Source organism: Tachysurus vachellii, chromosome 18 (assembly GCF_030014155.1).
Source record: "Tachysurus vachellii isolate PV-2020 chromosome 18, HZAU_Pvac_v1, whole genome shotgun sequence".
NCBI classification, from domain to species: Eukaryota; Metazoa; Chordata; class Actinopteri; order Siluriformes; family Bagridae; genus Tachysurus; species Tachysurus vachellii.
This window is the reverse complement of record NC_083477.1, coordinates 14,693,152-14,721,124: the sequence shown is the minus strand read 5'-3', so window position 1 is coordinate 14,721,124 and position 27,973 is coordinate 14,693,152. Positions and strand designations below refer to the sequence as shown.

The 27,973-nt window shown below is 37.8% G+C and overlaps 1 protein-coding gene across 1 annotated transcript; it reads left to right on the top strand.

The window, feature by feature from the left end:
• Positions 1–32: 32 nt before the first annotated feature.
• Positions 33–27,081, top strand: LOC132861574 (uncharacterized). The gene is made up of 18 exons (XM_060893175.1): positions 33–316; positions 1,571–1,730; positions 1,901–2,050; positions 2,178–2,338; positions 2,900–3,079; positions 3,515–3,656; positions 3,744–3,928; positions 4,023–4,164; positions 4,846–5,031; positions 8,724–9,073; positions 14,989–15,151; positions 15,724–15,873; positions 16,852–17,012; positions 17,127–17,306; positions 18,422–18,563; positions 18,707–18,891; positions 26,515–26,656; positions 26,735–27,081. Exons 1-18 carry the CDS (start codon positions 110–112, stop codon positions 26,935–26,937), a joined length of 3,189 nt encoding a protein of 1,062 aa, XP_060749158.1. The 5' UTR covers positions 33–109; the 3' UTR covers positions 26,938–27,081.
• Positions 27,082–27,973: the final 892 nt, after the last annotated feature.

Sequence of the window (27,973 nt, the reverse complement as noted above, 5' to 3'; positions counted from 1 at the left end):
TTGCCCTGAATTATCCATTATATATACACATGTGTGTTTGCCTTTGGAATTTCCAGAGCATTAGAAACACTGGTCATAGAGGCAGATTTTAGAACCTTTACATTTTAGAATGGCTGTGGTGGAAAGTTTTTTTCTGCAGGCTACTGGCACAAGCATATTGCTTGGTCTTTTAGTTCTCTTGGTGGTTATTTATTTCTATTTATCAAGCTCTAGCTTTAAGGAAGAAGCTAATGAACCTCCTGGACCCAAGCCACTGCCTCTTCTGGGAAACCTGCTTCAGCTGGACTTGGACAGACCCCACGAATCACTTTCTGAGGTAAAAGCAGTCAGTAGCATCACTAATGTATATCAAGCAGTGCATCCTCTTTGAAAGTTCAGAGAAAAGATATATATATTTTTACCTGAAAAAAACATTGTAGTTTAATGTAGTACACTAAAAACTTAAAGCCGCCTTCACACTGCACACGACAAACGACCGCCGATAAACCGGGAGTCATTCATTTCCTATGGAGAGTCGCAAGGTCGCTGCGCGAGGTGCCGACCATCGGCGGATCCGTAATTTTCGGGTCCGTTTTGAGCGTTGGATACGTAAAAAAAATTGTGCGACTACACCGCATCTGATATGCCGACCGGATGTGATGTATTCTAATGTTGTCCTATCAGGTTCGTGTGCGCGAGGTGATAAGAATTATTGAAAAATATTAATATTAACTTTAGAAATTTTTAAACTTTACCAAAAACAATATTTTTGTTTTAAATACATTGTTATTGGTAAAAAAATAATAAATTATTAATATATATATTGTATTATTTTTTAATGTTGCGTCCATGTTTCCTCAAAAATTATTCACGGTCTTTCTGGATTTATTGTTGCATTGATTGTTTGTATTTACTCCTTCATTAATTTATTCTTCATTCACCACGATAAATGGAGGGAGAATACAGGCTCTTGCTTTTACTCTCCTTTACTGGAGACGCAAGAAAACATTGCAAATCATTCATTCATTCATCTTCTACCGCTTATCCGCACTACCTCGGGTCACGGGGAGCCTGTGCCTCAGGCGTCATTGGGCATCAAGGCAGGATACACCCTGGACGGAGTGCCAACCCATTGCAGGGCACACACACACACACACACACACACTCATTCACTCATGCAATCACACACTATGGACACACTAGGAAACTCCCGAGGCACGGGGAGAACATGCAAACTCCACACACACAAGGCGGAGTCGGGAATCGAACTCCCAACCCTGGAGGTGGGAGGCGAACGTGCTAACCACTAAGCCACCGTGAAGCAAATCAATGGAGCAAATGGAGTGAAGTATTTAGCAGCAGCTAAACTGTATTGTAGCTGCATTACATAAGCTGTAAAAATAATATAGGCAGCTTGCCAATTGGTTGTAGATGCTTTCAGACAAATTTCCTTATCATACAAATGTCTTCATTCCATTCACTTAATTAGCAGAAAGTGAGAGATAGATGAGAGATAAGAGAGACAGCAGGATTGAAGAAGACATACATTTTACAGTGGACTTGCTCATGAATGTCCTATTCTTTCTTCCAGCTTGCCAAGACATATGGATCTGTGTTCAAAGTTTATTTTGGCAGCAAGAAAGTCATTGTCTTAGCAGGATACAAAACTGTTAAACAGGCACTTGTTAACTACGCTGAGGAGTTTGGGGAAAGAGAAATCAATCATACATTTAAGTTTGCTGAAAACCATGGTAAGGGATTTTATATTATATTTAAATCATGTACTATATTTTTCACATCAGAACATTTTTTGTCAGGCATCTTTTTATTATGCAGGAAAACCACGATTTACACTTTAAAAGTGTATGAAGAGAAACTGATGAAAAAAAATGAAGATTAAACATGCTTTTTTGTTCTTTAGGAATCGTGTTTTCTAATGGGGAGAACTGGAAAGAGATGAGACGATTTGCTTTATCAAACCTTCGAGACTTTGGAATGGGAAAGAGAGGCAGTGAAGAAAAAATCGTTGAGGAAATCCAATACCTTAAAGAAGTGTTTGAGAGCTTTGGGGGTACCCAGATAATTTAATTACATTTACAAGAAATATAATCAGAGTCTATCTTCTATTTAGATTTCAGAGAAAACTTTCATAAATTTCTTTGTATTTATTTACAATAAAACATTTTTTTTCTCCAAAGGAAAACCATTTGACACAACCCAACCAGTGAACTATGCTGTCTCCAACATCATCTCATCCATTGTGTATGGAAACAGATTTGAATACAGTGATCCTCAATTTAAAGATATGGTCAACAGGGCCAATGAGAATGTCAGGATTGGTGGCTCTGCTTCTATTCGAGTAAGTAATGACTAGAGTTTCTTGTATATCTGAAAGTAAATGTCATACTTCCTAAAATTTAGTATTCAGGTGTATAGATTGATATGCAATGTATGACATTATTAGAAATAAACTGATGACCTGTATTAAACTTTCCCTTAATTTGTTCAGATGCAATACAGACCAACAAATTATTCATGTATAAGTGATAAACTACACTAAATGTGTACATTCATCTAGGGTGTAATTATTTGTTTTGAATAAATTTGGTCAAATTATAAGGAGCAGCTGCATATCGCTAATCAGACAAATAAAGAAATTTTGCTGATGTCCACCTGTTGATAACTGTTCTGTTTGTCTTCTATTATATGTAACACTGATTCATGCTGTATCTATGACAGTTTTAGTATAGTTTTGGTACTGATAATGTGATCACATTCTATTAGTAATGTACAGTATATGGAGCTGATGTGTTGCTTTAAAACAATGAACCGTTTGCATGAGTGTAGTGTTTGTGGTAATGTTTGCATTTGTGCCACATAGTGTACAAAATAATGACCAATTACTTTACATTTTTTCAAGATCTTCAACGTACTTCCCTGGATAGGACCATTTTTGAAAAACAGAAGAACACTCCATATGAATGCTGAAAAAAACAAGACACAGGTCCGTAACCTGGTGAGTGATCTTCAGGAGACACTGACTCCAGTGGAACGCAGAGGATTTGTCGATTCCTTTCTCCTCCGGAAACAAAGTGATGAGGTATGAAAGGATTTAGTTCAAGTGGACAGACAGAATTCATTGTGTCTAGCTAAGCTGTTTTCAATTCTTTATAACACTTTTTAGTCAGATAGTGACTGTACTTATCCCCACATTAAGAAAAAGCAAAAAACAAGCCTGCACTTCCACTAGCTCTTACACCTTTATTCTATGCTTGTTGCACCTCTAGCACACACCCATACACACAAAAAAATCTTGCGTTGTCCTCTTCTTGACATATTGCATTGCTTGCATTACTCATTTGGGTACAGTAAGTCACTTAAAAAAATGCTAAAGTAATAAATGAATAAATATAAATGCTTACACCTGCTTGCATATAGTATTTGCTTGAAAAAAAATTGAGTCTGAATGTATCTTATGACTGATTATTGAATTCAATGAATTCTAATGTTAGCTCTGTGGTGTCTGGTTTTATAGCAGTCAGGACAGAAAAACTCTCATTTCAATGAGAGAAATCTTATCACCACAGTGATAAATCTTTTTGTGGCTGGTACTGATACCACTAGCACAACACTGCGCTGGGGAATGCTGCTTATGGCCAAGTACCCTCACATACAGGGTAAGTGAACTTATACAGGAAGTGCATTTATGATTCTTGGTCTAAGTGGATATATTTAATGCTAATCATGAATGTTTACACATGAAGATAAAGTCCAGGAAGAGATTGACAAAGTGATTGGAGGTCGTCAGCCAGTTGTAGAGGACAGAAAGAACTTGTCTTACACGGATGCAGTAGTCCATGAAATCCAGAGACTGGCCAACATAGTACCCATGAGTCTCCCCCATACCACCAGCTGTGATGTGAACTTTAACGGATTCTTTATTAAGAAGGTAAATGTTATTGTTAATCAAATTCACCTCAGCTTAAAATGTGCGTTAAAAACACTGCTTTCATATTTAACAATTTCTTAATTGTCTCTTCAAGGGCACAACTGTTTACCCTTTACTGATGTCTGTATTGAGGGATGAGAGTCAGTGGAAGAGCCCACACACCTTCGACCCAGAAAATTTCCTTGATGAACAGGGACAATTTGTTAAAAAAGATGCCTTCATGCCTTTTTCTGCAGGTGATTCATTTGATCATAAAACACATCATCAGAACAATCACATGATTTATTTCCAATGTGTTCTTTGTTAAAGGTTAGCAAGCAAGTAAACAGACAAAGGCAAAGCCTAGATATTAGGATTATTAAAAGTGCTGTAAAATATAGAAGAATAATACATAAATTTAAGGCCAGGAAAAAATTAAGAAGAGTGGTGCTTAGATTAAATAACAAGATTTAAAAACATTTTGACCACATCGATTTTAGACTCTGAAGTACCCCCTAAGAAATGAAATCTAAATGTACACTCATAAAAATTCCTATGGTTTGTCCTGCTGGTTTATATGAAACTATAAAACCTATAAATATATATATATATATATATATATATATATATATATATATATATATATATATATATATAAATATATATATATATATATATATATATATATATATATATATATATATATATATATATATATATATATATATATAAACTATAAATGTTTCCATTTCAGAGATGACAAAGACACTAGCCAGAAATATAAAAAATAATAAAAATTAATAAAAATAAGGAACACTTTTTTGTAAGAGTGTATTGTGTGGTATGATCTCACCTGAACTAAATAGGAATGGCATGTTTAAGACCAAGACTCGTGGCAACAGGAACATGAAATCTAAGAACTGCCTTTTTGATTTTAGGACGTAGGGTGTGTCTTGGAGAAAGCCTGGCCAGGATGGAGCTCTTCCTCTTCTTCAGCTCCCTCCTGCAGCACTTCCGCTTCACACCACCTCCAGGGGTGTCTGAGGATCAGCTGGACCTCACAGGTGTGGTTGGGATTACTGTGAACCCATCTCCCCACAAGCTTTGTGCAGTCAAACGGACCTAATCAAAGACAAATAAGAAATGGTACTTAAGATAGGAAAATAGATTTTCCATTTTACTTTATCCTAATAGATTTAAAAAAAGAAAATCCTGAATTCTGTATAATATCATCAAAATTCAGTTTTCTATTTTATGTTTTACTATTAACAACTTCTCTAACTTAATCCCACAACTGAGTGCATCTATTCAGTAAATATTTTCAACTCATCTTTTTGTTTACTCAAGTTTTTAAGTTAGAAAGTTTTTTTTAGTTTGATTAGGTTTCAAAATGTTTAGCACTGACAGTATATGTACTGTAAGAACAACCTTGATGTTATTTATTTTATCACAATTATTCTTGATGGTAAAATTTTTGAAGCAATGCATTTAGGGGGGATGTTAGTGTGAGAGATATGGTATTTTAAAGGAGAGATATGGTATTTGAAATGGTATTTCAAATGGAATTTTAGAGGTGACGTCTTCTTCTGTATTTGATTGATCTGTATATATTATGAGCAGTGTGGGATATTTGTTAAAAATAAAAATCTATATATGCTATGTTATATTTTTTTGTATATTGCACCTGAACTGTGGCTGTCACATTAAAGTTATGCATCAGTGAATTCTCAATTTTAGTGCACAATTACAAGGCAATACACAAAAGACAATAAACAGAAACAGTGCCGACCAGTGTAAATACTGTATTTTCAACTATAATGTGTGTGCAGAAATACTGGAATGAACACAGTATTATAGCAGCAGTTACCTGAGATATTGGTTGTGCAAAACAGCAAATGACTGAAATGTGAGACAGCATGCAAGAGCAAAAAAACTGTGCAAAAACAGCATGTAAACAGTTTTATGGATATATTGGAACTGTGTGTATTTGTTGTAGGTCTGTGCAGTCCATACAGTTGATGTGCGAGTGTGTGTTGTGCTCAGTGCAGATCAGTTCAGTTATTAGGGAGTCTGATGGCTTGTGGAAAGAAACTGTTACACAGTCTGGTCGTGAGGGCCCGAATGCTTGAACATTTGAATAAAACTAACTTCAGCTAATTCAGGAAACCTAAGAGATATACTGTGTGACTATAAACTCAATTAATAGTGAAATCCTTTTACTACTACTCAAACTAATTCCAAGAGGGGAAGTGAAGACAACAAAATCCATGAAAACATAGCTTCTAACCACAGTCTCAAGAAACAGGAAACAAAAAGGACATTTATTAAATGAAAAATATTAGTTTTGAGAGTCCTGTGAGTTTCATGTTTGACAGCATCATCTAACCTGAAACTTTTATACTGAATCTCCCAGTCCTCTAATCCAAACACACATTAAAACCAACTAATCTCCATGTTAATTAACCATCACATTAGTCTAAAGAGTTAAGTTCCAATATCACCACTTCGTTCATATTGTCACCTTAAGTGATATTGAATCACTGAGACACAACTAAAATGCCTGAAGGTGTATCTCAATATACTAAGTACTAGCTGGCCATTGTAAGACTCACTCACTCATTCATTTTCTACCGCTTATCCGAACTACCCCATGTCTTTGGACTGGGGGAGGAAACCGGAGTACCCGGAGGAAACCCCTGAGGCACGGGGAGAACATGCAAACTCCACACACACAAGGCGGAGACGGGAATCGAACTCCCAACCCTGGAGGTGTGAGGCAAACGTGCTAACCACTAAGCCACCGTGCCCCTCATTGTAAGATAATATATACTGTATATATTTTTAGACCTAAATCAATAGATATCAATTATCCATTCTTTTCATGAAATCACAGGTCGGGGTCATGCTAGGATATAACCTAGGAACATGCATTGCATGGTGCATGACCATAAACCCACTGCAGGGCACCACTTGTTTTTCTTTAATAATGCTGTACAATTGCATAATGAATAACTCTACAATAATTAGTGAAAATGTAAAATAACTGATAATTGGTCACAGTACCTGATAACATTATAAATAGAGTTAGATTAGTGGGTATCCACTAATATGTGGATATGTGGTTGCCTAGTGGTTATTGTGTTGGTAGATATGTGGTAGCCTAGTGGTTAATGTGTTGGTAGATATGTGGTAGCCTAGTGGTTAATGTGTTGGACTACTGATTGGAAGGTCATGAGTTTGAATCCCAGGTCCACTGCTGGGCCCCTGACCAAGGCCCTTAACCCTCAATTGCTCAGTTGTATAAATTGAAATATATTGTAAGTCACACTGAATAAAGGAGTCTACTAAAGTGCCTTATGCCTGAAAAACCAACCCCTTCTTTATTTGCCCATAACCTGTGATTGTATGAAAAACAAAACATACCCTTTCAGTCAGGTTCTGGCATCATGAGCTCTGCTACCTGATCCACATCCCCTCCCCAATTTAAATCTTTATATACATTCAGAGAGATGTTGTCAGATTTTTATCAAATTGCATGCCGGCATTCCTAAAAATGTGTACTTATTAGTCCCCACAGAGTAACTGGCTTAACACAAGTATGTGTAGTACAGTATGCTTAGTCAAACATAATTTATACACATTACAAAATTAAACCCACTGAAACATTAGCATGAAGATACGTACCTAATGTGGTGTCCTGCATGCAACTTGTCTCTAATACAAAAACCACTGTATTCATATTAAATCTTGATCAGTATTGGACATGTAGGGAGTAAGAATGGGTTAATCTAAAAATGCAATCGTGTATTGTAAAATATTTTCAATGTCTACTTACACAAATGAATTAAGATAAGAACATTTTTGTTGTTATTTTGAATTAAGGGAAATGTTGACACCATATTTAAATGACTTTAAACAATTTAATGACCATAACCATTAAATAAATTGTTCTAAAATTAAAGTACATTTTTAAAAACTTTATTTTGCTTGATCAGAGACTGAACAATGTGTTATATTAAACCTTGTTTGTGTCTTGTCCTTTAAGCATATTGTGTTATACTGGAATGCCTTGTTTTTTATATATGTTGGTATACAAAAAATATTTTGGTGGTCCACAACTTACTGTTTGTTTATTAAAATAAATTACACCAGCCATAATTGCAGTCCAATAAATGCACTGAATGTAATTTTTATAACTGACACACAATTTATTCCCAGATTTTGACATGCCACTGTAATGCAGACAAGGGAAAAATATAGTTTGGAAGCGAAACATAATTCTTCCCTGAAAAAACTGTACACATGGGAATATGGGGAAAAGGTGTAAACAAAGTAAAATAAATAAAAGCCTACTGTCCGGGCTCGAGTCACTTAGAGTGGGTTTGAGGACGTTTACACTGGACGTGTCAAAACCGTCATACTGTAGCTTCAAATCACCTCCCCCTCCCCTCTCGCGCCCCCTCCCCTCTCGCGCCCCCTCCCCACTCTCTACTGCGAAGCAATAGTTAGGTGATACCATCTTGTGCAACGTAGGGGAACAATCTATTCTCCAACCCATCCTACATAAATGAGTTCCACATGCGAGTTTAGTATCTAATGGTATAAATGTTGTTACATAAAGTGAGGCTATTGTAAATATAATCCGCTTTAAAACTCGCTCCATGTAGTTTTATATACTAATTTAAAGCTTGGATGAATTTCTCTTACAAATAAATTAACACGTTTAATAAAATTAAAGAATAAAATAGTTAAACAAAAAAAATAAAAATAAAATAAAATAAAACACAAATACCAATTTGACAAATATACATTTAAGGGTGGTTCTGTCCGCCGTTTATTATAACGCCTCCCCTGTTCCTTCACCACTCCCAGCCAACCAAAGTCACCAGAAGGGTAGCAACCCGAGTAGTTTTTGTACTTGTTTTGTGCAGAACACGTTTGTTTCACGTTACCTTTTTAGCAATGGCTTTGGTGGAAGCTCTTATCCTGCAACCTACAACTACAGCCATCTTGCTTGGTCTTGTGTTTCTGCTGATTGTTTATCTGCTTTCTTTTAACGCCAGTTCTCATCAAGAAAACAAGGAGCCTCCGGGTCCTAAACCAATACCAGTTCTGGGAAATATGCTGCAACTGAACCTCAAGAGACCCTACCTGTCACTATGGGAAGTGAGTGTCTTGGTTGTTTTCTACGGAAGCGTATTGCATTCACTTGAGGAAAAAAAATCTACTCTGTTTTTTGAATTAACGAGTTAATTAACTCAGAATTATGAGAGAATTTTTCATGAATAAAAAAATGTTTGCTCTGTTTTTCTGAATTAACGACTTAATTATCTCAAATTATGAGAAATTTTTTTTGAAAAACATTTTTTTCACTCTGTTTTTATGAATTAATGAGTTAATTATCTCAGAATTATGAGATCATTTTTCATAAAAAAAAATTAATTGTTCTGTTTTTCTAAATTAATGAGATCCCTCAAAATCCTGCCAGGAGCTCTACTTTAGGTGGATTGCATGGAAGTAAACATGTCCCGCCTTTCAAGTTTAATCCGGTTTTATTTTACTTTGGGTTTGAGACATTGGGAGATACTGCTGTCTTTAAGTAATATAAATGATATTATTATTAGTGCGTCAACTTTGCCCAGACACCTCAAGACTTTGCGCCTGTTCAGACGAAAAGAACATTTTGATCTGCTTGACGTTGCTGTGTTTCTCCAAGATCAGTTGAACCGATATGGTATGCTTCACGGATATAAGATGATGCATCTGAAATGCATTCAGGCTGCCTATGTGGTGACACAAGAGACAATCAGGCAATTGTTGAAAATACTGGATCCCCATGGAGTGCAACTGAGGCGCCGGAATCGTCTTCGGCGACGTTTGTATCATAATCCAGGCCCGAACTTTTTATGGCATGTTGATTCATATGATAAACTCAAACCATATGGGATCTGCATCAATGGTGCAATCGACGGGTTTTCACGAATGGTGATATGGCTACCGTGAAGCATACCATATTGGTTCAACTGATCCTGGAGAAACACAGCAACGTCAAGCAGATCAGAATTTTTTTTTTTTTCTGAAAAATTATCTCATAATTCTGAGATAATTAACTCATTAATTCATAAAAACAGTGAAAACAATTTTTTTCCAAAAAAAAAATCTCATAATTTTGAGATAATTAAGTCGTTAATTCAGAAAAACAGAGCAAAAAACTTTTTTATTCATGAAAAATTATCTGATAATTCTGAGATAATTAATTCGTTAATTCAGAAAAACAGATTTTTTTTCCTCAAGTGAATGCAATACGCTTCCGTAGTTTTCACTTTGTTTGCTTCCATTAGATAATTAGCACTTAGCTTTCAGAAGATTGTTTGTTGAAGCCACAGATTTCAGACAGAAATGACAGCTATCCAAATAAAGATTTATTTGTGTATATGCATATTAGTCAGTGTTAATCAAAATTAATAATCCTAAGTAATGTCTCCTCTGGAAAAATGACAAGGCTCATGGTTATATAGTCAGAGTTGGAAATAAATTGTAATATTATCGTTAAGCGTATAATGTAGGGCTACTTTCACCTGTTTTCAAATTTTTTTTTGACAACTGTTTTTGACAAAGCAGCTCGTTTGGTTCTGAACCTTAGTTTAGCTTGATTTGGCCAAGCCTTGTGCTTTTGTAGACTAGTGATGGGAAGTTCGGTTCTTTTCCGCGAACCGGTTCTTTCGGACAGTTCGTTTGAGTGCTGGTTCGGAGCCAGAGCCTAATTTAGAACCAGTTCTTTCTGTTTCGACACCCAAAGCACCGGCTCTGAACCAGGAAAAGTGGTTCTTAAGTAGCACCAAAACGTTGCTGGTCTAGACTTAACCGCTTGTGTCAGGGGCTGTGGGCGGGGCTACTGTTAGCGCATTTGATAATGTACCTTAAGTATACTAATGTTTAATACACTTTTACTTTACCGCGATATGATACATTATCAGCACACATGATAGTAGTTAGCTACATGCTACATTGGGATTCATGAATTCATACAAATGTGTCAACATGTTGATCTCGACCGACACGAAAACATGGAAATTTTTGTTTTAATTCGTCAGTGAACTTACACTTGCGTTTCGGCATGGCTGAAGATGCCGGGTAGCCATGCGCTTTGCCAGCGGTAAACAAGGCGCTTGAGGTGACTGACCAATTATATGTGTGCAGAGAATACTATCGACCAATGACGGTAGCTCTACACCCTACACTTCCACTCAATGCAAAGCGAACTGTAGGGGGAGGGCGTGACTAGAATGTGAATGAAAGAGAGAGCAATGCAAATTCGCCGTAAACACGTTTGAGGCTAGAATAACAAAATCCCGGACGATTTAGAAATTCCGCCCAGACACATTTTTAGGTTTCAAAAAGAGGACATGTCCGGGCAAAGGAGGACGTCTGGTCACCCTAATTAAACATTAGTATACTTAAGGTACATTATCAAATGCGTGAACAGTAGCCCCGCCCACAGCCCCTGACACAAGCGGTTCTTAAGTCTAGACCAGCAACGTTTTGGTGCTACTTAAGAACCACTTTTCCTGGTTCAGAGCCGGTGCTTTGGCTGCCTTTTAGAAATGGTTCTAAATTAGGCTCTGGCTCCGAACCAGCACCCAAACTGCCTCGGTGGAAAAGGGGCATTTAATGAACCAGTTCAGTAATCGAGTTCACCAGTTCTTTTACAGTACGTCCTGACGTAATGATGTAATTCACAATTCACAGTTCAGTGATTCAAGCATGCGCAGTATCAACAGCTCATCGGTTCTGGAAACAGTTCTCAGTTCAGTGTACTGATGATTCGCTGTATCGGTTCAGTCATTCACGCATGGGCAGTATCAACAGCTCGAGCTCACAGTTCTCTCAGCACAACATGTCTCAGTTCAGTGTACAGGAGTTACATATATATATATATAATCAGTCCGATTTCGTGAACTGGTTCATCCAGTTCACTAAAAAGAACCGGTTCAAAAGAACGATTCGTCCACGAACTGCCCATCACTATTGTAGACACATTTTCTAGACACAACAGTACTGCTTGTGTTTGGCCATAGTGCACACTGAAACTGCTTATAGTAAAATTAATTTAAACAAATATGGAAAAAAAAATTACATTTGAATTAAATAGAGAGAATCAGTAGTGTTTATATTACTGCATTAAAGTAAAGGATTTGGGTTCAAGGCCTGAGAGGGTAAAATAAATAGTCAAATTAGCAACTTAGTTCATTCATATGGAACCACTGTATATAATTGTAAGAAAATTCAGTGAATTGAAAGAAAAACATACAATAAAACCATAGATGGTATAAAATCTTGTCTAAAATAATATGAAAGTTAAATACAGTAAAAAAAAAAAAAGAGAAAAAAATCTGGCCTTAAATTAGTTCAATAACAAGTAAAAAAGTCAGTTATGCAACAAAAAATCCACTATTTGTAAATGCCTTATTTTTGAAGAACCAAATTCAATATATGTGTTCTTGCAAATATTTTATCTATTTTCTAACATGCTGCTTATCCAGTTGTTGAGGTGTTGCTTTTATTTGCAATAATGTTTTAATTATAAGTATACATTTTAATTTAGAACCCATTGTGTAGCCAGAGTGAAAAGCAACTGCAAAAGAAGCATTGCAGTGACACAACCTCTTTTTTTTTTTGTCTATTTCACTGTCAGTGTTTGCCACATTACACTACAATATGACCTCAGAGTTTAAAAGCAATAAGTGACTTCAGCAGCAGTCTCACATAAAACATTATGATTTTATGTCAAGCAGTCAAAGAGCTATGAGCCCTTTTTAAATACACACAGGTTATTTATTAATATAGAGTTTTATTGTTAACCGTATAATTTTGATGTCGCTAGACTCATTTTAAGTGTAGTCAAAGCAATATTTGTGTGTTCATACCCACACTTTTTAGAAGGAACGCCTATACATTGGTTAGCCAGTTGTAGTGCAGCAGCAAAGTTCATGCAATCATACAGATTAAGAGCTCCAATTTAAACAAGGGAGGTCAAAGGAAAATGCCAGATCCAATTTCAGATCCAGATTCAATCCAACAGGAAGCATACAATAATCTTGAGATGGATGGACTATAACAGCAGAATACCCACTGGGCTTTACTCTTGCCAGCCAAGAACAATCTTGGCTGGCAACAGTTGAGTGGAAACAATCTTGGCTGCAGTTTTTGAAATAATTAAACCAACCCATCTGGAACCAGCAATCATGCCACAGTCAGAGATCACATTTTCAACACATTATATGTCAGTAAAGTAAAAAAAATCACAGCGTCACAAGGTGGCAGTGGCCAGAGTAAGGGTTAAAACCCAACCCAAATGCAGGGATAACCAAAGAACGATTTATTAACAAAAGAACAAAAAAAAAAATAGGCAGGGGGAAAACAACAAAAACAAGGAAAGTCCACTGAAAGACAGGAAAAGTTGAGGAGTCCGCTAAGCACGCATGCAATGCGGACGAAACAGGTGATTTTCAGGTTTCAATTAGAAACAGGTGAGCAAGGACAAAAACATGTGACACAACAAACTGCCAGAACACTCCCCAGTGTTCCAACAGAGAATGTCCAAGTCCTGACACACAGAAATTCACATTTTATATGCTGTGCACACATGGTATGATTCACAGCTTCAGAGAAATTTAAGGAAAATAAAAAATACTGGAGTTTTTCTGAAAATTCAATTCAATAATTCAGTATTCAATAACTTAAAAATGAGCAGACACTAGGCATGATGGTACTGTATCACCACAACCTGCATACATGCATATATGATTACACAACCATGTTATAACAGTTAAAATGGTCTTCACTACCATTCAAATGACACCAGCATTGGGCCTCAGTGATTTAAAGTGCTCAAGAAAGAGATTGTGCAACTCTAGCTGTTTAGTTAACTTGTTACTTGAATTTCCCATTAAAATAAGTTAATTGGAGAAGTTTTAAATAGATTTTTTTAACATGTTGGCCATTTAGTTTACAATATTAAATCTCAGTACGTAATATTTAGTCTTGTTCCCAAGACTGTTTAATTTTAAAGCAGCCTAGTTACAGCCATAATTACCGTAAACATATGAGGAATATCTGAAGTACCAGGCTGAACACAGTGAATTAACTGTAAAAACAAAAACACAGGAAACAAAACAAAACACAACCTTTTCACTGTTCTACAATAGTCTGGGTATATATGTGTGTGTTTCTCCATAGTAGCCCCAAAATCAAAGTGGCAATTTTCTACTGCAGATTGCACCAGTGCTGTTTTTGCTTTTATGCTTTTTACTCACATTTACACATACACATTGCATGTTTTCATTCACAACATAATTTGCTGTGTAAGCATTTGTCTGTTTCTAGAAATAAGCAAATGATCTGCCAAGAGAATAAGACATTTTCGTGTTTAGAATATGTAAATGTTTAAACAAAATCTTAGTAATCTTTAACCTTTGTATTGTATTTGTATTTGTATTGTCCTCCTAACATATATTTTGCAAAAAATTTTGTAATATTTGGTATAATAAACCTCATTAATATGCACAAATGCCTCATTTTCTAGTAAAAAAAAAACAAAACTAATTTTGAATTATTTTCACTATAGAGGCACAAAAGTTGATGCACAATTACAGGCTGGTATATTTCAAAGGCAGGAGATTGTTTTGAAACCATTTTGACCATTTTTAATGTCAACAAATAATAAAACCTGTTTTTTTACAGGCCAAATTGACTTGAATGCTTCTAAATCAAAAATTCTACAATTATCACCATTCTGTGTGTAATATCTATTTTACACTTGTAATATCTATTTTGCCCACCTGATGTGATTCTGGAGGCCTAATAAATTGCAATGCCCAATGCGTGTGTGTGTGTGTGTGTGTGTGTATAATAATAATTATTATTGTTGTTGTTATTTTTGAGCTTTAACTGCCAAGTCAATCATAAGTAAAAAAATATTAAAATATCAAAAAATACCAAATATTTATAAAGCAATCCAAAAACAACAACAACAAAAAAAAAACACTTAATCTCATGTCTTACTTTTTTTCCTTTCACAGATGTCAAAAAAATATGGATCAGTATTCACTGTGTATCTTGGACCTAAGAAAGTTGTTGTCCTGGCAGGATATCAAACTGTTAAACAAGCACTTGTAAATAATGCAGAAGAATTTGGAAACAGAGATATTAGTCCCGTTTTCTCTGACTTTAGCAAAGGACATGGTAATATGTTATTTTTATATACCTCAATATATGCCTCAATAGACATTTTGTTTTAATTTCAGCTGAAATTTTAGGGTTGATTTATTTTCAAATTCTTTTTTGAGAATTTTTTTAAATTAAATTTTTAGTATTTTTGTTTGCTAAGGAATAGAAGTTTTGCTTTGCATGCCTGTCAAAATGCAGAATTCATTTAGCATTTAACTTCATTTACAGTAAGTTGCATTTATTAATATTGTGTTTCAAATAAACACTCAGCCTCTTGGTCATTAACTGTTTCTGCCTGTATTTTTGCCTGCAATAATATATAGGCAATAAAATGGCCTTTTAAGGTACCTTGAAAGTGTCCCTTTTTAACTGTAGAAGAACTGGGTGAATGCTGATTATTTGTCTATTGGGATATTTTATCTGTACTGTGAAAATATTCCATATTTAAAAATGAGGATTTTTTTTCTCCATTTAGCTGTTTCTATAATTGCCTTTAGAATTGTTCAATTGCATTCAAGAAGCTTATTTCTCTCTGTCACCAATAAACCTCAAGATTTTCTCTTTACTAACTTCTCTTTTAACTTCAGGAATTCTGTTTAGCAATGGTGAAAGCTGGAAAGAAATGAGACGATTTTCGCTCACCACTCTTCGAGATTTCGGGATGGGCAAAAGAGGGAGCGAGGAGAAAATCATAGAAGAAACACACTATTTGAGGGAAGTGTTGGAAGATTTACAGGGTAAAATCTTACACTAATATGAATGCCAGTATAAATCCAGTCACTATTTCACTTCATTATGATCTAATTAGAATTTTTTTTTTATAGAATTACCATATTTTTGCATATTCTATTGCTGAATAAAAAAAATCACAATTGATTATGTATATTAAAATTGTACTGAATTAACAACAGCAAAAACATAAATAATATTGAACTGTTTGAGAGTATCACAGCTGAGCTATATAAATAAATCCATGATTTGCAGCAAATAAAATGTAAGTATCCTCATTAGAAATAAGACAAGGGTTATTGTCAGCACATTAGTGCTATAATTCATCATTTATAACTCATAATTTAAATCGAACAGTGTAGGATATTTAACACTTTTACACATGGTCTCACACTCTTTAAGGAAACAGAACTAATATATCAGAAGTATATGAATATTCATTTGTATGTGGTTTATCAATAGGATGTTCATCCAGACACTTCACTTTTGTATGTCTTTGCCAAAATCTAATCTGGTCTTCCTGTTTGAGACAATGGTTTACGAGTATTGAGTACGTCATTCGATTTGAATGCAAGTACGCTCAAATTAAAGCTGAAAGTTTATTATGTAATTTTATATTTCATTTATTATTTAATATACTTGGTAGACATTTTAACAAATTCACTTTAGGAAAAACAAAGAATTGTGAAATGGACAATCCTTTTCTTTGATATTTCTCTGATTTATTTTCAAGTTTTCATTTTGTATACACCTTTAGGATGTTTCCAAGGATACCAGAAATGAAAATTTTGAGCATCTTCAGACACAAGAAAAAGAAAAACATTTTTAAGACATTTCTATTCTAATAATTTTACATTTAGTTTAGTTAAGTTTACTTTAGTAACTTTAATTATTCCTTAACACTTTTATAGATAATGTGCACACAAGTGCCAGTTTAGATATTTAGAAAACATTGAAAATATAAACTGTTGCTTACTATATTACAGGGAAACCATTTGATACTTCACAACCATTAAATTATGCTACTTCAAATGTCATCTCAGCCATTGTCTATGGAAGCAGATTTCAATACACTGACTCTAAGTTCAAAGACATGGTTGATCGTACCAACGAGAACATCAAGATTAGTGGCTCACCTTCTATACAGGTACTGTGCTCATTAAAGAAATATATATATATATATGTACACACACACACACATACACATACACACACACACACAGTAAGTGAGGCCTTAAATAATTTGCTATTCTACTTGTAGATCTATAATATGTTTCCATGGCTTGGGAACTGGCTAAAGGACTGGAAACGTTTGATGACAAACCGTGCTCATAATCTAAAACAGATAAAGGAGCTGGTAGCCAATTTGGAGGAGACACTAAATCTTGGGGAAACCAGAGGCTTGGTTGACTCTTTTCTTATACGCAAAAAGAATGCAGAGGTAAATCTTGTGCTGTAAACAGAAATATTAAGCATGTAAACATTTTAAAATGTACTTATTTTAGGACAAAAAGAATATCCAGTGACTAAGTGTAAGTGATGTGTGAAGTTTATAGTTTTTACCCAGCTTCTGCGATGTTAATGTAGTGTATGGGGTTTCTCATAACTGGACTGGAGAAACATCTTTATTTGTTTTTCTCAAAATTTTAAAAGCAAAATGGTTCAGAAACTTATACTGTGCTTATGCTTTTAAGTTGATGCGACATGATGATAAAAAAGGAAACCTTTCTGGAATTTAGCTTTTCTAGAAATTGAACAAATTGCTTTATAAAATAGCTTATGTATACTTTTAAATCACAAAGATTGTTTTAATCACGTGTACTGTATATTAAATGCTCCATATTCTAAAACAAACCTAAGAGATCACTTTAGTTTGCTGAGGTATCAAAAATCTGTACTCAAATAAAAGTTAAATATATTCTAAAAGTACAAGTTACCCAAAAACATTACTTACGTAAGTAAATGTAACGAAGTAAATGTAGTTCGTTACTACCCACCTCTGGCTGCATACTGCAGAAAGCATGAACCAGCATTTTTAGACACTATAAAATATATCATTGCCACTGTGACCTAAAATTAAAGTTGAAAACTTTTAAAAAAACAACCACTTGTCACAAGTAGGATTACTGTCGGCAAAATTTGGTTTATTCATACAGTATGCACTGGAAATGTAAGGCACACTAGTGATATAGGTGTGTCACTGTAAATATAATTAATCTTCCTCAAGCCAGGTAGCATAACTTTTTTAAGTTTATAATTATAATTACCATTTGTAATATAATTTCAACTTGCTTTCTGAATAGTTTGGATTATTGTGATATCAAAGTAATAACTAAAATAACTTGCACTGTATGCAAGTATATAAGTAAAATCTTAGATAGAATATATCTCTCCTATCTTTGATCCAGTAGTGTGTGTGTGACCAGAGTAAATTAACCTTTTGGATTTTAGATATACTGTATATTTTATAGTTGCATAGAAGGTTGCATAGGATCAGAAAAGAGTGTACTCTAATAATATAAAATGTAATGACTGTTTTTTTTTTTTGTTGGACAGAAAGCTGGAGATAAAGACACATATTTTCATGAAGACAATCTTATTATAACTGTCTCCAACCTGTTTGCTGCTGGTACTGACACCACTAGCACAACACTACGCTGGTGCCTTCTGTTAATGGCCAAGTATCCTCAGATTCAGGGTAAAATTTCACACACTGTAACATGTTTAAACTTGCACAATTATTGTCCACTGAAAGACCACTGCAGGTAGTCTACTGTACCTGAATTTTTTATATATTTTGTGTACACTTGTTTATAAAAGCAAGGTTTTTCTTGGTTCTAGATCGTGTACAGGAAGAGCTTGATAGAGTCATTGGAGATCGTCAGCCAGTTGTGGAGGACAGAAAGAATTTGCCTTACACAGATGCAGTGATCCATGAAACTCAGAGACTAGCTAACATAGTGCCCATGAGTCTCCCACATGCCACTACTTGTGATATTACATTCCAGGGCTTCTTCATCAAGAAGGTCAATATGTTAATTATGTTGGCTTTGTAGAAGCCAACATTCTGATTTCCTTTATAAGCTTATTATTATTATTATTATTATTATGTTGGCTTTGTAGAAGCCAACATTCTGATTTCCTTTATAAGCTTATTATTATTATTATTATTATTATTATTATTATTATTATTATTATTATTATTCTTAGCCACAAATTTATCAAGAGTAACTCGTCCTAGGGCTTTCGAGCCACATGCACCAAATTCGGATATGTCGTAGACCCTGGTCTGAAGTTTGTTGCTACTACTTTTCTAAGCGATCGGAATTCCGGCATTCCCGGTACGGAAGCTCAAAGTGGCCTTTTTTCGTATCCACTTCCATTATAAATTTTGGAGGTTTATAACTCGGACAGGTAACACCAAACTCGGACAGGTTCTTTAGGACGTTACTCCGGACAAAGTTCCGGACTCGGCGTTCCGACGGAACTTTCGGTTTTCCCGTAGTCGACGATGGAACGTCCCATAGACTTGAATGGGGAATTCCTAAAATTCCTCTAAGCTTTCACACACGCAGCGTGCGCAGAGCTCAGGCACGGCTTCTCTCCTGTGTTCTATGCAGTATAATAATAAGTAGAATCCCATAATGACTGCAGTATTGACATGAAATGTCCAAACCCTCAGTAGCCACTTTTTGCCAAAAGTATTGGCACCCCACCGGGTATACTGGTGACGTCACGTGTAGCCCCGCCCCCAGAATAAGCGAAATCAAAAATGAGCACAATATGGACATGTCATATATCAAAACACTCAGCCCAATGAGGGGAACTGCCCCACGTGTATTTTGGTCACGTCACGTGACGTCACGTGTATAGCCCCGCCCCCAAAATAAGCGAAATCAAAAATTTGCACAACATGGACATGTGACATATCAAAACACTCAGCCCAATGAGGGGAAGTGCCTCACGTGTGTTATGGTCACGTCACGTCACGTGTCGTCACGTGTCATCACGTGAAAATAAAAAATTTGCACAACATGGACATGTGACATATCAAAACACTCAACACAATGAGGGGAACTGCCCCACGTGTATTTTGGTAACGTCACGTGACGTCACGTGTAGCCCCGCCCCCAAAATAAGCGAAATAAAAAATTTGCACAACATGGACATGTCATATATCAAAACACTCAGCCCAATGAAGGGAAGTGCCTCACGTGTGTTATGGTCACGTCACGTCACGTGTCGTCACGTGTCATCACGTGAAAATAAAAAATTTGCACAACATGGACATGTGACATATCAAAACACTCAGCCCAATGAGGGGAAGTGCCTCACGTGTGTTATGGTCACGTCACGTGAGGTCACTTGTATAGCCCCGCCCCCAAGAAAAGCGAAATCAAAAATTTGCACAACATGGACATGTGACATATCAAAACACTCAGCACAATGAGGGGAAGTGCCTCACGTGTGTTATGGTCACGTCACGTCACGTGTCGTCACGTGTCGTCACGTGAAAATCCACAATTTGCACAATATGGACATGTGACATATCAAAACACTCAGCACAATGAGGGGAACTGCCTCATGGGTATTCGGATCACGTCACATGCTCATGTCCGCTTGCCTCCAAAAGTATTGGCACCCTAGCGGTCCAGTAGCTTTCACAATCTTTCTGTCCACTTGCCTCCAAAAGTAACACTGACCCTTATGTCCACTCTCCTCCAAAAAGCACCGGCCTTTGCGAATACTGGCACCGTCAAAGCCAACATCAAAGTTTGTCTCGACGAACTTTACAAATCTAGTTATTATTATTCTTCTTAGCCACAAATTTATCAAGAGTAACTCGTCCTAGGGCTTTCGAGCCACATGCACCAAATTCGGATATGTCGTAGACCCTGGTCTGAAGTTTGTTGCTATTACTTTTCTAAGCGATCGGAATTCCGGCATTCCCGGTACGGAAGCTCAAAGTGGCCTTTTTTCGTATCCGCTTCCATTATAAACTTTGGAGGTTTATAACTCGGCAAGTTTTCGAGCGATTTACACCAAACTCGGACAGGTTCTTTAAGACGTTACTCCGGACAAAGTTCCGGACTCGCCGTTCCGACGGAACTTTCGGTTTTTCCGTAGTCGACGATGGAACGTCCCATAGACTTGAATGGGGTATACTGGTGACATCACGTGTAGCCCCGCCCCCAGAATAAGCGAAATCAAAAATGAGCACAATATGGACATGTCATATATCAAAACACTCAGCCCAATGAGGGGAAGTGCCTCACGTGTGTTATGGTCACGTCACGTGTCGTCACGTGTAGCCCCGTCCCCAAAATAAGCGAAATCAAAAATGAGCACAATATGGACATGTCATATATCAAAACACTCAGCCCAATGAGGGGAAGTGCCTCACGTGTATTTTGGTCACGTCACGTGAGGTCACGTGTATAGCCCCGCCCCCAAAATAGGCGAAATCAAAAATTTGCATAACATGGACATGTGACATATCAAAACACTCAGCACAATGAGGGGAACTGCCCCACGTGTATTTTGGTCACGTCACGTGAGGTCACGTGTATAGCCCCGCCCCCAAAATAAGCGAAATAAAAAATTTGCACAACATGGACATGTCATATATCAAAACACTCAGCCCAATGAGGGGAAGTGCCTCACGTGTGTTATGGTCACGTGTCGTCACGTGTCGTCACGTGAAAATAAAAAATTAGCACAACATGGACATGTGACATATCAAAACACTCAGCACAATGAGGGGAACTGCCCCACGTGTATTTTGGTCACGTCACGTGACGTCACGTGTAGCCCCGCCCCCAAAATAAGCGAAATCAAAAATTAGCACAACATGGACATGTCATATATCAAAACACTCAGCCCAATGAAGGGAAGTGCCTCACGTGTGTTATGGTCACGTCACGTCACGTGTCGTCACGTGTCATCACGTGAAAATAAAAAATTTGCACAACACGGACATGTGACATATCAAAACACTCAGCCCAATGAGGGGAAGTGCCTCACGTGTGTTATGGTCACGTCACGTCACGTGTCGTCACGTGTCATCACGTGAAAATAAATTTTTTTTACAACATGGACATGTGACATATCAAAACACTCAGCACAATGAGGGGAACTGCCTCATGGGTATTCGGATCATGTCACATGCTCATGTCCGCTCGCCTCCAAAAGTATTGGCACCCTAGCGGTCCAGTAGCTTTCACAATCTTTCTGTCCACTTGCCTCCAAAAGTAACACTAACCCTTATGTCCACTCGCCTCCAAAAAGCACCGGCCTTTGCGAATACTTGCACCGTCAAAGCCAACATCAAAGTTTGTCTCGACGAACTTTACAAATCTAGTTATTATTATTCTTCTTAGCCACAAATTTATCAAGAGTAACTCGTCCTAGGGCTTTCGAGCCACATGCACCAAATTCGGATATGTCGTAGACCCTGGTCTGAAGTTTGTTGCTATTACTTTTCTAAGCGATCGGAATTCCGGCATTCCCGGTACGGAAGCTCAAAGTGGCCTTTTTTCGTATCCGCTTCCATTATAAACTTTGGAGGTTTATAACTCGGCAAGTTTTCGAGCGATTTACACCAAACTCGGACAGGTTCTTTAGGACGTTACTCCGGACAAAGTTCAGGACTCGGCGTTCCGACGGAACTTTCGGTTTTCCCGTAGTCGATGATGGAACGTCCCATAGACTTGAATGGGGAATTCCTAAAATTCCTCTAAGCTTTCACACACGCAGCGTGCGCAGAGCTCAGGCACGGCTTCTCTCCTGTGTTCTATGCAGTATAATAATAAGTAGAATCCCATAATGACTGCAGTATTGACATGAAATGTCCAAACCCTCAGTAGCCACTTTTTGCCAAAAGTATTGGCACCCCACCGGGTATACTGGTGACATCACGTGACGTCACGTGTAGCCCCGTCCCCAAAATAAGCGAAATCAAAAATGAGCACAATATGGACATGTCATATATCAAAACACTCAGCCCAATGAGGGGAAGTGCCTCACGTGTATTTTGGTCACGTCACGTGAGGTCACGTGTATAGCCCCGCCCCCAAAATAGGCGAAATCAAAAATTTGCATAACATGGACATGTGACATATCAAAACACTCAGCACAATGAGGGGAACTGCCCCACGTGTATTTTGGTCACGTCACGTGAGGTCACGTGTATAGCCCCGCCCCCAAAATAAGCGAAATAAAAAATTTGCACAACATGGACATGTCATATATCAAAACACTCAGCCCAATGAGGGGAAGTGCCTCACGTGTGTTATGGTCACGTGTCGTCACGTGTCGTCACGTGAAAATAAAAAATTAGCACAACATGGACATGTGACATATCAAAACACTCAGCACAATGAGGGGAACTGCCCCACGTGTATTTTGGTCATGTCACGTGATGTCACGTGTAGCCCCGCCCCCAAAATAAGCGAAATCAAAAATTTGCACAACATGGACATGTGACATATCAAAACACTCAGCACAATGAAGGGAACTGCCCCACGTGTATTCTGGTCACGTCACGTGAGGTCACGTGTATAGCCCCGCCCCCAAGAAAAGCGAAATCAAAAATTTGCACAACATGGACATGTGACATATCAAAACACTCAGCACAATGAGGGGAACTGCCTCACGTGTGTTATGGTCACGTCACGTCACGTGTCGTCACGTGTCGTCACGTGAAAATCCACAATTTGCACAATATGGACATGTGACATATCAAAACACTCAGCACAATGAGGGGAACTGCCTCATGGGTATTCGGATCACGTCACGTGACGTCACGTGTAGCCCCGCCCCCAAAATAAGCGAAATCAAAAATTAGCACAACATGGACATGTCATATATCAAAACACTCAGCCCAATGAGGGGAAGTGCCTCACGTGTGTTATGGTCACGTCACGTCACGTGTCGTCACGTGTCATCACGTGAAAATAAAAAATTAGCACAACATGGACATGTGACATATCAAAAAACTCAGCACAATGAGGGGAGCTGCCTCACGTGTATTTTGGTCACGTGACGTCATGTGTAGCCCCGCCCCAAAAATAAGCGAAATCAAAAATTTGCACAACATGGACATGTGACATATCAAAACACTCAGCACAATGAGGGGAACTGCCCCACGTGTATTTTGGTCACGTCACGTGACGTCACGTGTAGCCCCGCCCCCAAAATAAGCGAAATCAAAAATTAGCACAACATGGACATGTCATATATCAAAACACTCAGCCCAATGAGGGGAAGTGCCTCACGTGTGTTATGGTCACGTCACGTCACGTGTCGTCACGTGTCATCACGTGAAAATAAAAAATTTGCACAACACGGACATGTGACATATCAAAACACTCAGCACAATGAGGGGAACTGCCTCATGGGTATTCGGATCATGTCACATGCTCATGTCCGCTCGCCTCCAAAAGTATTGGCACCCTAGCGTTCCAGTAGCTTTCACAATCTTTCTGTCCACTTGCCTCCAAAAGTAACACTAACCCTTATGTCCACTCGCCTCCAAAAAGCACCGGCCTTTGCGAATACTTGCACCGTCAAAGCCAACATCAAAGTTCGTCTCGACGAACTTTACAAATCTAGTTATTATTATTCTTCTTAGCCACAAATTTATCAAGAGTAACTCGTCCTAGGGCTTTCGAGCCACATGCACCAAATTCGGATATGTCGTAGACCCTGGTCTGAAGTTTGTTGCTACTACTTTTCTAAGCGATCGGAATTCCGGCATTCCCGGTACGGAAGCTCAAAGTGGCCTTTTTTCGTATCCACTTCCATTATAAATTTTGGAGGTTTATAACTCGGCAAGTTTTCGAGCGATTTCCACCAAACTCGGACAGGTTCTTTAGGACGTTACTCCGGACAAAGTTCCGGACTCGGCGTTCCGACGGAACTTTCGGTTTTCCCGTAGTCGACGATGGAACGTCCCATAGACTTGAATGGGGAATTCCTAAAATTCCTCTAAGCTTTCACACACGCAGCGTGCGCAGAGCTCAGGCACGGCTTCTCTCCTGTGTTCTATGCAGTATAATAATAAGTAGAATCCCATAATGACTGCAGTATTGACATGAAATGTCCAAACCCTCAGTAGCCACTTTTTGCCAAAAGTATTGGCACCCCACCTATATTGGCTATACTGGTGACATCACGTGACGTCACGTGTAGCCCCGCCCCCAAAATAAGCGAAATCAAAAATGAGCACAATATGGACATGTCATATATCAAAACACTCAGCCCAATGAGGGGAAGTGCCTCACGTGTATTTTGGTCACGTCACGTGAGGTCACGTGTATAGCCCCGCCCCCAAAATAGGCGAAATCAAAAATTTGCACAACATGGACATGTGACATATCAAAACACTCAGCACAATGAGGGGAACTGCCCCACGTGTATTTTGGTCACGTCACGTGACGTCACGTGTATAGCCCCGCCCCCAAAATAAGCGAAATCAAAAATTTGCACAACATGGACATGTGACATATCAAAACACTCAGCCCAATGAGGGGAAGTGCCTCACGTGTGTTATGGTCACGTCACGTCACGTGTCGTCATGTGTCATCACGTGAAAATAAAAAATTTGCACAACATGGACATGTGACATATCAAAACACTCAACACAATGAGGGGAACTGCCCCACGTGTATTTTGGTAACGTCACGTGACGTCACGTGTAGCCCCGCCCCCAAAATAAGCGAAATCAAAAATTTGCACAACATGGACATGTGACATATCAAAACACTCAGCACAATGAGGGGAACTGCCCCACGTGTATTTTGGTCACGTCACGTGACGTCACGTGTAGCCCCGCCCCCAAAATAAGCGAAAGCAAAAATTAGCACAACATGGACATGTGACATATCAAAACACTCAGCACAATGAGGGGAACTGCCCCACGTGTATTTTGGTCACGTCACGTGACGTCACGTGTAGCCCCGCCCCCAAAATAAGCGAAATCAAAAATTAGCACAACATGGACATGTCATATATCAAAACACTCAGCCCAATGAAGGGAAGTGCCTCACGTGTGTTATGGTCACGTCACGTCACGTGTCGTCACGTGTCATCACGTGAAAATAAAAAATTGCACAACACGGACATGTGACATATCAAAACACTCAGCACAATGAGGGGAAGTGCCTCACGTGTGTTATGGTCACGTCACGTCACGTGTCGTCACGTGTCATCACGTGAAAATAAAAAATTTGCACAACATGGACATGTGACATATCAAAACACTCAGCCCAATGAAGGGAACTGCCTCATGGGTATTCGGATCATGTCACATGCTCATGTCCGCTCGCCTCCAAAAGTATTGGCACCCTAGCGGTCCAGTAGCTTTCACAATCTTTCTGTCCATTTGCCTCCAAAAGTAACACTAACCCTTATGTCCACTCGTCTCCAAAAAGCACCGGCCTTTGCGAATACTTGCACCGTCAAAGCCAACATCAAAGTTTGTCTCGACGAACTTTACAAATCTAGTTAGGTGTTGTTATTGTTAGTAAATTGTGTAGGATATATTCAGACCAAACTTTAATTAGATCTAAAATTACAGATATTTAACACTATTTAATAATACATATGTAACTAAATGTATTGACATGTAAAGCTCTTGTTCTCTGCAGGGTACCTGTGTGTTTCCTCTCCTGACATCTGTGTTGAGGGATGAGACTCAATGGGAGAGCCCACAGAACTTTAACCCAGCACATTTCCTAGATGAGCAAGGACAATTTGTTAAGAATGATGCCTTCATGCCTTTTTCTGCAGGTAGTTTGAAATGCTTTTGTTTGCTGACTGTTGTGCTCCATATTTCCGTTGGTTTCAAAGTTTCTTGTCTGATTACAGGGCGCAGGGTGTGTTTGGGAGAGAGTCTGGCCAGGATGGAACTCTTTCTCTTCTTCACCTACCTACTGCAGCACTTCCGCTTCACTCCTCCACCAGGGGTGTCTGAGGATCAGCTGGACCTCACTCCAGCTGTGGGACTCACATTAAACCCCTCTCCTCACAAGCTGTGCGCAGTTAGCCGTGCATCACGTATATACTCTTAAGACCTAATTTACTAAAAACTCAAAATGTTATAATTATATTCAAAATGTACTTAAGATTGTAAATGTAAACTCTTATGTAGCTGAATATGCTGACATTAATCTCATGCTTTGATCACATTTTCAAATAAATTTTGATAGTCGATATGTGAGGGGTATGTGTGTGTTTGTATGAATGTGTGTGTGTGTGTGTGTGTGTATGTTATATAGATAAATATGTTCTGTACATGTACCTTGCACAGTGACAATAAAGTTGAATCTAATCTAATCTAATGTAATCTAATGTTCGGGCATTTTCAGTACTTATGAGATATGATAACCAACCACTTGTCGCAGTTGGCAAATTGGGTTTATTCATACAGGATGCACTTGAAATGCAAGTGATATAGGTGTGTCACTGTAAATGTAATTAATCTTCCTCATAGACTAGGAAGATTAATGGACTAATTAATGACTTTTAATGGACTAATTAATGATTACCTAGTGATTTTACCAGTGACACTGAAGCTCCGAGGCGTGTGTCAAAAAAATGAACCGATTTTCATTGAGGCTTTGTATCGAAGCTTGATTCGTTTAATTTGGAGAAAAGGAATGGCGAATTGACTTCTTTAAGCAAGTTGTTAATTAATAATACAGTTACAGAGGATGGAAATAATCCTCTGATTAATCCTAGATATGATAGACTACAAAGAATATGTCTTAGATGATAGTTTTCTTTTTTATTGATTTTCAAAAGGCATTTGATACCATAGAGCACAAAGTTTGTTACTCAGTTTTATAAAGACCTGTATACTTCCAATTTTGTATCTCCTGATCTGAATGACTTTCTGGATAGTGTTAAAGACAAGGCCAAAGTTATTGATGATGATTTTAAATTGTTTTGTGATGGTAATTTAAGATTAGAGGAAGTTAAAGAGTGTATAGGCAGCCTTAAAGCTAATCGCTCTCCAGGTAATGATGGACTTGTTAGTGAGTTCTATAAAATGTTTAGAGATAAATTAGCTCCCTTCTTGTTAGCTGTCTTCATAGAATCTGTTGA